At 40.5% G+C, this 14959-nt stretch overlaps 1 protein-coding gene and 1 long non-coding RNA gene across 5 annotated transcripts in view; both read left to right on the top strand.

Moving 5' to 3' along the window:
* The window catches only part of HDAC11 (histone deacetylase 11), a 65706-nt gene extending 56176 nt beyond the window's left edge, over positions 1-9530 (top strand). For all 4 annotated transcript variants that reach the window (XM_077325600.1, XM_077325601.1, XM_077325603.1 and 1 more), the window contains 2 exons: positions 1278-1456; positions 3511-9530. In XM_077325600.1, coding sequence (XP_077181715.1) covers positions 1278-1456; positions 3511-3729 — 398 coding nt within the window. In that variant the 3' untranslated portion in view covers positions 3730-9530. The remainder of the gene's footprint in view (positions 1-1277; positions 1457-3510) is intronic.
* A 1911-nt stretch (positions 9531-11441) lies between these two features.
* Positions 11442-14959, top strand: LOC143831106 (uncharacterized). Its single transcript, XR_013228718.1, has 3 exons — positions 11442-11712; positions 12362-12595; positions 14669-14959. It is a non-coding gene; the product is annotated as an uncharacterized LOC143831106 (long non-coding RNA).

The following is a 14959-nucleotide window of genomic DNA, read 5'->3' as shown; positions in this document are numbered from 1 at the left end:
AAGCTTTCTCCCTCTGTTTTTTTTATGCCATGCCATAAGGGTTAATGGTCTTTGATATCAGTATGTTTATCAAAGCTTCTGTGATCTGCACACAGCATAGAAGAGCAAAAAATAGTTATCTTGCTAGTCATTCATACTAAAGGGTGCTTGTATCAAGACTGGAAATAATATGCTTCAAATCAGCATTGTTATTGACATCTCTGACGTTCTACAGGCAAATCTATTCATAATGGTATACAGAATGGGTAACAGAGAAGACAAACTGAATCTCCTGAAACTAAAATGTGGTTTACCGCACAGGCTTAGCTGTTGCTAAGATACAAGTAACATCTGTGGAAAGAAAAATTGGCGTTAATGCTAATGTAAAAGATGACTGTGTTCTTTTATAATTTGAGATTGAAATCTCACAAGGAGAAAGATTTTTTACATCAAATTGTTACATAGGCGATTTTTTGTACATCGTTATCGGATAATGTTTTACTGTAGCATATATGCTGTATTGAAGGCACTTTTACTATGCCGATCATAATCAAGTGAAAATATCCCATGCCTGCAGTTCATCCACGAGTATGTTTCCAAAGAATGACATTCATCCTCAGTGGTGCAACGCAGTCCTGATTCCAAGGCTCCCCATCCCTCTCCAAATAATTTTACAGGGCTCTGAGCCATGGCCTCCACAATATGGAAATTGTTTTCATTTCAGAATGATCTGAACTTTATTCTTCTTTTTCATTGCATACCAAGCAGCAGATAATGACTCCTTTTTATTTTTTGACTGCCCTTCCCAGCTACTTGAGATTCCCTGTTGGGACTTCTTTTCTCTAATTTTATATATGTGGCCAGTTTATCTTCATTTTTAGTATTAATAATTTCCAAAACATCTGTAATGTGTTCTGATGACGTCTATCAGTGTAAATTCCTGGATCACATACTTCTTGCTTCATAGGGTAAACAGCAGTCACTATTTATTTTAGCTTTCTTATTACACTACTTACCAGTGCCTTGCCTAGATTACTGCTGTGGTTTTATGGCATAAGCACTGATACCGGTTGTCATTGTGTGTGTATTCTTACCTTTGCTGCTTTTTGATAGATTTGAGATCTTTATTCATAGTTCTAATGTCTGGTGCAAATTAATTATTTTGATAAAATATATATTTAACGACAATATTTTTGAAAGCCATAGATAACTAATTATTTCTTTTACTTTCATGTTTTTCTACCACCAGTACCATGGGTAACTTTTTTATTGTGTACCATTTTTACAATAACTTTTAGGAGCCATAAAACGTAAAATCGAATTGGACTGGGGCACAGAGGACACAGAATACCTTCAAAAAGTAAAAACACACGTGGAAGGTGCAGTGAATGAAGTGAAACCAGACATTATTATTTATAATGCTGGAACTGATGTTTTGGATGGTGATCCATTGGGAGGCCTGGCTATTTCCCCACAGGTTTGTATAGCATAACGTACCTTTGACTAATGCGAGAATGATACGGTAGCCTACTCTAATCATCAACCAGTGCCTTTAGCACAACTTTCCTTCTGACACACTTGTACAATCCTGTGTAACTCCTGAGCTGTGCATTCCCCCTTGTTTTCACTCCCAGCATCTTCATGCTTTTGTTTTCCCTGAAACAAGCATTATTTTCTGTCAACTTCTCTTGGCTGTCTCCTTCACTCAGAGATCCCTTCTTGGAGTTCATAATGGCCTACTCTTGCCTTCCTTGTCATTATGGGAGCAATGACTCAGGCAAACATATACATACACGCTTTGTTGTGTGACACCTGCAACACTGTTGGTTTATTTCCTCCCAATACTCATATCAGCAATAACTGCAGTTGGGTAAAAGATTGTGAACTTCTGGTTTAGGAAATCATAGAATCATAGAGTCAGAGTTGGAAGGGGCCATACAGGCCATCTAGTCCAACCCCCTGCTCAACGCAGGATCAGCCCAAATGAAGCATGCAGAAGTGAAGCATGCAGAAGTGCTGCCAGTCTTCAGCTCAGCAATCCCCAGCCACCCACACATTAATGTAGAAGAAGAAGAGTTGGTATTTATAATGGTGCTTTTCTCTACCAGAAGGAGGCTCGAAGTGGCTTACAACCGCCTTCCCTTTCCTCTCCCTACCCACAACAGACACCCTGTGAGGTGGGTGAGGCTGAGAGAGCCCTGATATTCTTGCTTGGTCAGAACAGCTTTATCAGTGCTGTGGTGACCCCAAGGTCGCCCAATTAGCTGCATGTGGGGGAGCGTGGAATCGAACCTGGCTCGCCAGATTAGAAGTCCTCACCAGATTAGAAATCTTGGAATGGGAAAGAAGAAAGTTAGAAGCAGTCTTGACTCACAGTAGGGATGTTTGGAATCCTTTGTCTTGCTTCTTTGATCTTTCTTTTGCATCCTGACATGAATGTCATAGAAAAAAAACAGACAGAACAGACAGTTATAAATAAGCTTGAACAATAATTTAGCATGGGTATAGGACTTGATATTCAGATTTCTTCTTTCATCAATGATGTTTGGGATAAATCAATGCAAATGCTGAATTTATAAATATTTTAGGCAACTGAAGTATCACTCAGTAGGCCTTCAGAACTGTTTTAAAAGTGTGATAATCATGTTAAAATAACCCCAGTGACTCAGTGACAGAGACACTGCAAGGGGAAACAGGCTCTGAAGAGCCAGACAATGAGTTGGCAACAGAGAGTAATCTGCTGGTCAGTTTACTTCCTCTGCCACCAGAACTTCAGGGATAAGGTATGAAGAAGATAAGGAGGGAATGCAAGAAGAAGTCATGGTGCTCGATTGGCAGCACAGCACCAGATCCACAGCAATGACAACAAGTGTTTACCGGAGCAGGGCTGAGGTGAATGACACGTGTTGAGCATGAGATAAATAAGGAGAAGCTGTATAGAAGCAGCAGCCTGCATTCTTGATTGATTCCCTTGTCTCTGACCCTGACCTGTGCCCCAGGACTTTACTTTTGGATTTCCCTTTGAACGTGTAGCTGTGAGTGTGGTCTGACTGGTATCTGCACTTTGGAATGATATTTTGACAACCTCTATCCACCTGCTGCGTGTCTGCAATCAGGACAATAAACAGATATACCAGATTTCTATCATTTTTATGGGAAAACTGGGAGAAGTTATGAAGCACTGAAGGATTCAGTCCTTGATATCTATTACGGGTGCTTAAATCAATGTCTAACAAATGCGTAAATGTGCTGGCCTAACCAGGAATCTGCATCACTGATTTTAATGAGACTTTTCTAGAATAACTGATTTGTGGATAGCAGCCTTAGTCATTGCTGTAGTAAACCTTGTGATAAGCGTAATTCATAACTTTGAGATACTTTAAGTTGTTTAATCCGTATTTGAATTACCAATAATAAGACAGGTTTTTCTTTTCTCAGGCATAGAATATTATGAAACCTATAAGCTGAAGCTTTATAAATTACAATGAAATCCAGTATTCATATTATCTCCTTTTTATTATAAATATGCAGGGAATTATTGAAAGAGATGAAATTGTATTCAGAGCGGCAAGAAAGCACAGAATTCCTATCTTGATGGTGACATCCGGAGGCTATCAGAAGAGGACAGCTCGAATAATTGCAGATTCTATTGTCAATCTGCACAACCTAGGGCTTATTGACAAAGAGATTGTACATGGTGAAGTTGAAAACCCAAAGGTAGAATTGATGATTAGGGGAGGCAAGAAATAACAGCTAACGTCAGTGAACTGAGAGAATATGGGATTATTCTGTGATAATGAGACAGCTCTCTAATTGTTTAATATTTAAACTAAGAGACAAGAAATTTCCCCAGTTCTTATAGAAATTAACATGCTTTAATGGGGAAAGCTTTTAATTTGCCGTTAAATACCAATTTACCAGTGATAATTGGTGATCCCACAAGGAATACTAAAGTATAATTTATTTTTGAGGTATTAAGTGCTGCTTTGCTATTTAATATGGACGTACATTCAGGTGTCTAGTATGAACTCCATGGAAATTCACTTTCCGGTTGGATATCCCTGAACAAGATCTAATCCTGGACTCTCAGCCTCAGATTCTGCAACTGACAACTAAGAAAATGAGCAGCAATAAATTAGGGATTTGAGCTTCTCCAAACTGGTAGCCAAGACACTGTTTGCCTACTGTAAGGTTTCTGCCAATAAAATGGATGTATACTTAGCATAGTATAATGGTAGGTACATTGATGCCCATAAGATTCAAACTGGATTTTCTTCAGGATGGTGTCAACAAAAGAATCGGTACTAGCACATTGAAATAACCAACATCTGCTATGTATAATATTCTGGACCAGGAAAAGGTTTTCAAAAGGCTTTTAAATATTCCCATAATTCATAGAGTTTTTATTTTCTTCATTTGTACCGTACTACTGTCCCCAATGGGGAGCCAAAGCACCTTATATCTTCTCCATTTTATCCTCACAACAGTTTTAATCTTATCTGTACTCCCTTTGAGGTCCTGGCTTTGTGCTCTAGGAGAATTGTCATGGCTTTCCTGATAGGAGCCATTTCAGCATGTAGGCAATTTGAGCTTTCTGTCCTGTCTGTTAATGAAGAAGTATATATTTTCAATTATTTATGCATTTATAATTTTTACTCCATATCTCTCCTATGGGAATTCAACATTATTTACAACATAATACCATTCTCCATTTTATTCTCATAGAATCATAGAGTTGGAAGGGACCACATGGGTCATCTAGTCCAACCCCATGCGCTATGCAGGACACTCACAACCTTATCGCTCATCCACTGTAACCTGCCACCCCCTTGAGCCTTCACAAAATCAGCCTCTCTGTCAGATGGCTACCCAGCCTCTGCTTAAAAATTTCCAAAGATGGAGAACCCACCACCTCCCAAGGAAGCCTGTTCCATTGAGAAACTGTTCTGTCAGGAACTTCTTCTTGATGTTTAGACGGAATTTCTTTTGAATTAATTTCATCCCATTGGTTCTGGTCCGTCCCACTGGGGCAAGAGAGAACAACTCTGCTCCATCCTCTATATGGCAGCCTTTTAAATACTTGAAGATGGTTATCAAATCCCCTCTAAGTCGTCTCCTCTCCAGGCTAAATGGACCAAGCTCCCCCGACCTTTCTTCATATGTTTTGGTCTCCAAACCCCTCACCATCTTTGTTGCCATCCTCTGGACACACTCCAGTTTGTCTTCATCCCTCTTCAACTGGGTGTCCAAAACTGAACACAGTACTCCAAGTAAGGCTGAACCAGAGCAGAATAAAATGGTACCATCACCTTCCATGATCTGGACATGATACTCCATTTGATACAGCCCAAAATCTCATTTGCCTTTTTAGCTGCCAAGTCACACTGCTGACTCATGTATGGTCTACTAAGACTCCTAGATCCTTTTCGTACATGCTACTGCCAAGACAAGTTTCCCCCATTCTATATTGATGTATTTGTTTTTTCCTACCTAAATGCAGAACTTTACATTTGTCCCTATTGAACTTCATTTTATTCAGTTTAGCCCACTTCTCGAGCCTATCAAGATCATCCTGTATTCTGTTGCTGTCTTCAGTTGTATTTGCTACCCCTCCCAGTTTAGTATCATCTGCAAATTTAATAAGTCTCCCCTCTAATCCCTCATCCAAATCATTTATAAATATGTTGAACAACAACCTTGTAAGGTAGGTTAGCTTGAGAGTATTTGACTGGACCTAAATTACCTAGCAAGTTTTCATGGCAGAGTGGGGATTCAAGTCTGAGACCACTACATATGACAGGGTTTTTCTTAGAACGGGTCTCAACATTTACTCCTAAAATCAATATAGCTTTTTATAAGGCTCAATAATTGGTTCTTCCTTCATTGTTTCTGAATCCATCCTACAAAAAGGAGAAAGAATGGCATGCCGCAAGTGTTAAATGGGCTCTCAGTTTATGACATTCATCTTGAAGATTGATTCAACCTCAACCTTCAGAAAAAGAAAAGTTGGCATTCACCATGAAATTTCATTCTTGGAGGTTCTGTGGTGAGGCAGTCTATCCATCCATAGTACAGTTCTATGGGACCCACATAATTTCTTGGGGATTCTGGACATCATTCTGTAGTTGGTTGGCCTAGGCAGAATCCAGTAGAATGCCCTCCTTTCCTAGCCATTGGAGCTGCAATCCTACAGAGAAAGCCCAGATGAATAACATGGTCTTGGTTTTGGAAGCATTTCATCCCACGGTTCATTTTCTTGTAATTCAGTTTTTTTCATTATTATTTTTTAAATAAAAATGCCACCCCTCCAGCAGTGTATGTTCAAGGGTGTTTTTCTAGGCTCAGTCTGGGGAATTCTGGGAAGCATCCCCTGACATTTCACCTTTACAACTCCACTTGTGACCATGAAAAGGTGCATCCTGAAAGTAAAAGCTGTCCCACCTCAAGACCTCCAAGAATAAAAATGTATAATGTGCCAACTTTTCTATCAAATGTCTCTTACTGTGTGTGGAGTCTTAAGAGCCGTTTTTATTTCAGTTTTTACCATCAAGTCACAGCGAACGTATGACAACCCCAGATCAAAAGATGTTCAGACATGGTTTACCATTGTCTGCTTCTGTTTAGCAACATTCTCCCATCCAAATACTAAACAAGGTCAGCCCTGCTTGAATTCTGAGATCTGATGATATTGAGCCAGTCTGGTCTAGTCAGGTTGGGACTTTTCTCATATACCACACTTAGAAAATACATTCAATATGTCTAGATTTTACATTTGTATCCTCTTCACCTTTTTCAAGGAGCTCAAGATGGCACACACAGCTCTCTCCACTTCCTCTTATCTTTACAACAGCTCTGTGAGCTTGGTTAAGTTTAATATTATCCATTGAATTTAAGTCTGAAATTATCCTTTAAGACTAAGATTAAACCATGAGCTCCCTGTTCCTGATACTGTACTGCAGCCATTCACTACCAGGCTCTTCCTGCTCTGGAAGTGATTCACACAAAGATTGCCTATGATAGATCTGCAAATCTCATCCATTGTGATGCTTGAAGTGCAACATGTAGAAAAGATTGGCTGTGAAAAACCGAGCAGCTCCAGAATACTTGAAATCTTTTATATATGTACAAACAAGGAACCATACATTCATAGAGGGAGTGATCCCTGTGGCAATAGTGGCGCTTTGGTGTACTGTTCACACATTTATTTCTCTTCCCTCTTCCTGCCACTCTGCCCTTTCCTCGTTGCATGCCTTCTTGTGGCTCTGTACACCCACCCAGCTGTCCGATGGCCAGTCTGAAGGTGGAGAGGGGATGGTGGGATGGCTGCAGACTCCAGCTTCTTTTCACCTGCCCAGCTGTCTCTCTGCTGCCTCAGCAGTCAGTGGCAGAGGCTCCACCCCCTCCAGCTGTAGTAGAAGCTACGAGGTGGGCAGGTAGGTGAAGAAGTTGTGATTTCTCCTGCATGGTGAGTGATTGAGAAGGAAAGGCACAGCATAGGTTCCCGCTTCTCATGCACCTGCACACTTCCAGTATGCCTCCCTCAGTGTGCATAGGGAAGAGGAGGCTATAGCTTCCTCACTCTTCACATGGCTGCTTTGGAGTTTTGTTGTTTTTTAAAAAAACACCTTTCCTTTGTAAAGGTTTGAGATTTTTTCTGCAGACCTAGAGTGGTTCCAAAGTTTGGAGGGAAAAATTGCCCTTCAACAATCCCATTTCTTTTACTGACTTTTCATTCTTCATCATCACCCTTTGCCAAATTGGGTTAAACTGCACTCAGTTACCCAGACATACTGTTTTAAAATATCATAAAGAAAGAACATCTGTAATATATTTTGGGTATATGTATTGTATTAATGTTAATATGTAACTGTGTGACACTACTGTATAATGCTACATTGGGCGCTACATACGAACAGTGAAGTCTTGAAGCTTACAATAACATTAAGCTGATGTAAAATAAATGTCAGTTACATTTTACAGCTTCAACACTGTTTTTTAAGAGTTGCATAAAGATCTTTTTTTCCTGCTTTAATAAGACTTGTAGAAGTAATCAGGTGGGAGATGATCCCCTGTGCTGCTGCTTCACCTGCAACCACTGATGGTATAATGAGTTGGGGCCCTATGCTCGTTACGGATGTGCAAGCAGGCAAGAATGGGGAGTGCTTAGTGGCTTCCACTGAGTTCAGTGGGAGTGTTTCATTTACACCAACTCTTTTGACTCTGTGTTATACCATTGATGTTGGCAGGACTGAAATAGGATGGAGAATAGGATACCAACTAAATCCTACTTCCCCTAACAGCCATCCACCACCACCAATTCTTGGACTCACCATAGTAGGGCCAAAGTAACGATAGTTCTTGCTGACATAGATTCCAAAAAGATCCACTGTACTTAAAGAAAGAATTTAGTTGGTATCACATATTATTCAAGTTGTGATGCAAAATGGGATTTCATTGCTAATGTACGTCATCAAATTATATCTTTTGTCTTAAAAATAAATATACTATAAAGGAACTCAGGTTTGCATTTGTTTTGTTTTAGCACTTTCTAATAAATTAAAGCCTGTTATCATAAGAAATCGAATGTAATCGTTAGCATTAAACTCCAAATTAATTTGTTAGAAGAATCCAGTCTTGTTTTAACCAGTTTTATCAAACTTGGACTTTGAGAGAGTTGTGATATAAGGTATTCAGTCAGTTTATTAACCAAGACGCATAGTCATATTCAGTAAGGAATGTTAAATGGATTTGGCTGAGCCTTAAAAAGTCCTAGAGGATGTTGTATTGGATGCTGTAAAGGAGAATTCCAGGGGCAGAAATTGTATCTCAAATTTCCAACATATCCCTAATTCTAGGACACTAACGCTACTAGGGTTTTAATTCCATTTTAGCTTAAAAAGGCTCAGCCAAAGCATTTCTCCAGGAAACTTGATTATCTCCTCCACAACACTTAAGCTTCAAATTATTCAGAGCCTTTACAAGATTTTAGCACCAGGATTTGGGTGCCTATAAGTGATTCTGTTTTACTGCCTTACTGAGAAGACAATGAGCCATCAAGGTTTCTAGAATGAATTATAGATACTGTGTGAGAGGACCATTCTTTGGGTTTTGGATATTTGTAGGTACAGTGCTAGTCTTTGACATGGTGTTTTACTTGTTAGTTTATGCTGTGTTTGCCAGGTATCACCATACCGCCTAGTGATAGAATAAGCTTCCTGCGATACCAGAATAATGTTAAGTAATAATAGATATATTTAACCTCAGCTAATACTAGTTATCAATATGAACTAGTAATTTTAGAAGGATTTCTAACTTGCTCTGAATGCTTTTTTTGTAGTCAACATTATTTCTACAAATAGTGAATGGCATAACTGTCAAAAAGCACTTTCCTCTAATGAAAATGTTTAAGGTACTAGTAAAGTTATTTTTTCTACATTGTCTACTGTAATATTTAGAGATGTTACAATTTGAAATAATTTTATAATATGTTAAAATTTGCATTGAGTTTAACATTCTTATTTATTGATAACATTAAAATGTTGCTAAATTTTCTCTTGTGCATTCTTTCTTAATTTTTTCTATTCAATATAGTTTAAATCTTATCAAAATCAACACAGATTATTATAGAACTAGGGGCAAAGCCCGTTGTATCCAAGAATACAATGGGTGCTAGAGCTTTGCAGTGGGAAGAGGAAGGGGAGGAGTTGTCCAGTCTGTAGGGGCATGGGGTTGAATGTGTGTGTTGTGTGGGAGGTTGTGGTGGCGTGGTGGCAAATGAGGGCATGGGCGTGGAGATACAGGTGTCAAGAACCTGTGGTGTGAAATGTTCATTTTGTATGGGAGAGGACTGACCTTTGGGAATTGTGGCATAGTGGTTACAGATGAGCTTTCCAGAGCCATGTCTTCAGATATGTAATGGGAAAATCAGACTGGAGATTCTTCTTAGGGGAAGATTACATGGCAACCAATTCCCCCCAGTTCTGCGTCATTTCCCTTCTTGTGTGAATTAGGCCACAGACACCGAAATGCCCCGAAATACACATGGGGTAGTCACAGTACACAGGTGTCCACCCTGTTCCTTCTTTTCCATATTTTTAATGTTGATAAAATGTTATGTACCCACATGCTTCTTTCATGGTTGCTCCTTAGAAGAAGAACGGATTTTTGTACCCTGTTGTTTACTACCCAAAGGAGTCTCAAAGCGGTTTACAAATACCTTTTCCTTTCATCTCCCCACAATAGTCAACTTGTGAGTTACGTGGGGCTGTTTGAGGTCTGAGAGAACTGGGAATAGGCTGCAGTGACCCAGCAGGCCTCAGGTGTCTTAAAGCATTTTCCAATCGTCTTCCCTTTCTCTCCCCATAGCAGATTCCCCACGAGGGAGATGGTGTAGAGAGCCTCACAACCCTAAGAGGAAGTCACTCTGTGCACAGCAGTCTTGACCTTAGTAAGGTTTTTTATACTGTTTTTTTTTATTTGCCAGGCAGAAAGTCAAGTCAGTTCCTATGTGTCTCCAGCCATTTACTTGGTCACTATTTACAGTTTCAGGCTGTAAGTATTTATTTAGATCTTGCTGCACTTTCCAGACTCACAGGACTGATGCTGGTCTGCCTGTCTGTGTCCCAGAATACAAACAGTTGCTGGTAAGGGCTGGCCATAACCCATAGCCCAGGAGGGACACACCTGCACCACTCTCTCCCAACTGCAGGCAAAAATGGCTCCTTTGAAGGCTGGACTCTGAGGCATTGTACGATTTTGAAGTCCCACCTCCAGGAATAAATCCAACCCAGGGTAGCCAACCTCCAGGTGGGGCCTGGAGAGCTCCTGGAATTACAGCTCACCTGCAGAGTATAAAGATCAGCTCCCCAGGCTGAAAGGGCTACTTTGGACAGGGTTGTGGTAGAGAAGAAACATTTAAGGCCTCCCACGCAGGTTGTTGTTGAATTGAAAGACTTGAGGCCTACTGCACAGGGTTGTTGTGCAAATAAAACAGGAGGAAAAAAACTCTGCAACAGCATCCAGTTTCGTCTGCAGAATAACACTGTGCAGTAAGCCTCAAATCTGCAGAGAGTTGCAAAGAAGAAAGACACATGGCTTGGCTGTGTCTAACCTCCAGGCAGAGCAGTATTTTAAGTGAGAAGGGGCTTTTCTGTGGCCTCCCTGTCAGCCAACTGTTTGGCAGAAGGGGAAAGTCTCCTCCCCCTCAAAAGGAATGCCCTGAGGTTCCCCTGCGTTGCTCTTGGAAAGGCCTCCCTCCCCTCAGTCAGGGGCTGTCAGAGGCTCCTTCGCAGCAGGCCTGAAGGGGGGGAGGAGGGGGAGCACTCTGCAGCCTCCTGCCAGCTCTGTCAGGGTTCTGAGGCAAAGTTACAGTTGGACATGACAGTTAGGACAGCCTTGGGGCGAAAAGGGCTGGCACAGCCTGTCCAAGCCTCTGTTCTCATCCCCCTTGGCACCCCTACTGACCACCTCTCCTTGCGATGGTCAGGAGCAGCCATGTCTCCAGATTGCCCTGGAACTCTGGTCTGTCCTGGTGAGGGCAGTCCGGGGCCAAGGGGCCATTCCGGAAGTTTTGATCATGGACACAGCCTACCCCATCACCCCTTACGGTTTTATTAAGAGGGAACAGATGAATTGTTTTTTTTTAAACCTATTTTGAACTCATTTTGGCTTTATTCAAAGTCATACTGTACTGTAGCCTCTAAAATAGTAATTTGCGAGTTATGTACCAGTCAGGTAAATAATTACAATTACACTTGGTGTTTTCTGTAGATCTTCTTAACAAAACTTGCAGTTGAGGACTAAATTATGTATGATTCTAAGAAACAAGTGAGGACCCTCAAGGATTTATGGGAGGTATTTTATTTTTCCTTCCTCTAGTTCCTTTCCTGAACATCTCCCCTTTGCTACTTCATTCTCTCCTTCTAAGGTTGACAGACTGGAGGTCAATCGCAACAGATATCCTTACTACAGTTCCCCTTAGGGTTGCCAGTAACAAGCTGCCAGGCCTAGTTGAGAAATGCAAGTCAAGTCATACCAAGTCACCCAAAAGGTGGCTTCCAAGTCTATGGTTGCTAACATTCAGATGGCATCTAGAGATCTCTCAGAATCACAACTGAACTTTAGGCAACTGAGATCTGTCCTCCAGGATAAAATAACTCCTTTGCAGGGTGGACTCTCTGGCATTATATTCAGCTCTCTTCCCTCCCCAAATGCTGTTCTCAGATTTCACCACAAAATCTAGGAATTTCACCAAATGAGGGTGATCTGGCTGTAACACCTGTAACCTTACCATGAGGGTTGATTTGGCTGATCTGGCTAGTTGACAGATGTCTCCTACCTCCCTAACCTCTCCATGTGTTGTCATTCCCTCCCTTCCTCAAAGCTGCATGCTCACTGGAAGGCAACAGCTATCCCAGATAGGAGTGTACTGTTCTTCACTCAAAGATATACAAGATCGAGTCAAATGCAGCATGCAGATTAATAAAAGTTGTATACAAGATGTATTTATCTGCCATGAAAGAAAGGGCATGATGAAATACAGAGGAAACCAGCTGGAAACCAATTCTGGTTGTATTACAGAGGAATTTGTCATCCACTCACGCAGTCCAGGTTTCAGGTGAGCAGTGCATAATTTTCCAGAAAATGAAAATTAACTGATGGGGCAATAATTATAATACTCTTTTTTTGTGAATGGGAGCAATTATAACTTGATGCCATATATTTGGGATTTTGCCAGAATAATCAGTGGTGGTGAATACAAAAGCCAAAATTGGAGCCCATCAATCAGTGTCTAACTTGAAAAGCTCATTTGGAGCCAGATGATTTCCCAACTTCTAGTTTTCCCAGAAAGGTGAAAATTTTTTTGAAGGTAACAGGATCCCAGTTTTCCAAATGGCTGGAATTTGAACTCAGAAAAGGCCTTCTGTCAAATAGATGGAATGGTTAAAGTTAGTTTAAAGTAAATCTCCCAGTCCTTAAGGATAACTGAACAAGTAGAGAGCATCTTTTTCTGTGTTTTACCAAACACCAGAATGTGTGTGACTCCCTCACACAGGAGGCCTGAAGAAATTTCAACCAATGACACTTCAGATAGACCCATTTCTTTAACCAGCTGTACTTAGAAAGTTGTTTGGCTTGTAAACAGCACAGAGGAGTGAGATGGAAATCACTTCTGCAAGAACTGGATAGCAGTGTTTCCCTTTCAAAATGTTATAGAATCTATCATGCCAGATGGGTCCACAATCCTTTTTTACCACTGAATTTGAAACTGTCAAGAAAGGTTGTAATAATTCCAGTAACTGGAAGAAGTATTTTAGGATGCATTGTAGCAGTCAAGAGAGAATTCTGTTCCCTAAAGCCAACAGCATTAGCTAGTTCAGCACAAATAAAAGTTCACTGCAATTTAGGGGACCATTTCCTGGCCCTAACACTGGGACAGAGTACTATATTATACATAGTCAAATGTACTTTAAATCCCAGGTTTGGCTCCAATGGTAGAGATGAATGATCACCATTGTAGGGATTTCCCAGATGAAAAAATCTAATGGGGTCAAAGATGGAGGATGAAACCAGGAAATAGTCACTGTCTAGTAGAAAAATAGGTAAAATCCCCTGCTTTACAATTTACGATTATTAGCCCTAATTTGATAGCTCACCAGATCAAAAAAGGGCCACTGGAGTTCACATGTTTTGAAAATCATGGGCTAGAAAAGATTAATCTAAGGTCCAATATTCCAGTCCTTGAAAAATGTCTGGATTCATACCATTGTATGCATTTAAATCCTCACCAAGGATTACTGGAACATTAAAAGTAAAGGTAAAAGTAAAGGTATCCCCTGTGCAAGCACCGAGTCATGTCTGACCCTTGGGGTGACGCCCTCCAGCGTTTTCTTGGCAGATTCAATACAGGGTGGTTTGCCATTCCCTTCCCCAGTCATTACTGTTCCCCCTCCCCCCAGCAAGCTGGGTACTCATTTTACCAACCTTGGAAGGATGGAGTCAACCTTAAGCAGCTGCTGGGATCGAACTCCTAGCCTCATGGTCAGAGCTTCAGACAGCATGATGGCTGGCTGAACATTAGGACACAACCATTCAGCTTGATGCCACAGTGAAAATAGCTTCTCCCCAAAAAGCTCACTATTTATTTATTTACTTACTTACTTACTTACTTACTTGGATTTTTATACGGCCCATTCTTTGCGACTCTGGGTGGTTTACATGGAACACTTCATAAATTTACATGGAACATTATAACAATCTATATCTATAACATTATATAATTCTCAATAAAACATCACAATCTAACAGTAACAATTACAATACAACATGAATAACAATGATACTGGGGAGATCAAATTGTTCAGTCATGTCAGGGTGTTTGGGGGGGGGGACCAGCAGATGTTCTGAGTTGGTCAGCCTCAAGCAAATGCCTGGTGGAGGAGCTCCCTTTTGCAGGCCCTGCGGAATTGTGGGAGTTCAGGCAGGCTGAGGGTTTTTAAAATACTATCCTTCAGGTTGTGCTGAGAAGGTATATATATATATATATTATCAACAACTGCCAATGTTGACAAAGATCGAACTAGCTTGAGCAACACTCCAATCTACAGTCATAGATTTCATGCTGGTGATGACACCTTCTTGAACACCCCCCCCCCTCACTTTAACCTTCCCTCATTGTTTATGTTGTTAGCTTTCACTGACAGTGATAGATAGCCCAGCAGGATGATTTCAGCTGCCAACCAAGAATTCTGAAGAAGAGCAAGATCAAAATATTTTTGAAAAGAGTAGCCACCCTATTTAAAATGTTCAACATACTGAGCAAGAAGGTCACTGATGGTCAAAGGACACACCTATGTGCCTCCTCTTTCTAAAGAGAAAGAGGCAGCCTATCTGAAATTTAATTGTTTGAATTAATAACATTAATGCTAAAAATTGTAGGTTTTATGAATTTAATATGATTTTATATGTTATTTATGATTGT

Source organism: Paroedura picta, chromosome 3 (assembly GCF_049243985.1).
Source record: "Paroedura picta isolate Pp20150507F chromosome 3, Ppicta_v3.0, whole genome shotgun sequence".
NCBI classification, from domain to species: domain Eukaryota; kingdom Metazoa; phylum Chordata; class Lepidosauria; order Squamata; family Gekkonidae; genus Paroedura; species Paroedura picta.
The sequence above is the reverse complement of the archived record's forward strand: the minus strand, read 5'-3'. Positions and strand labels throughout refer to the sequence as shown.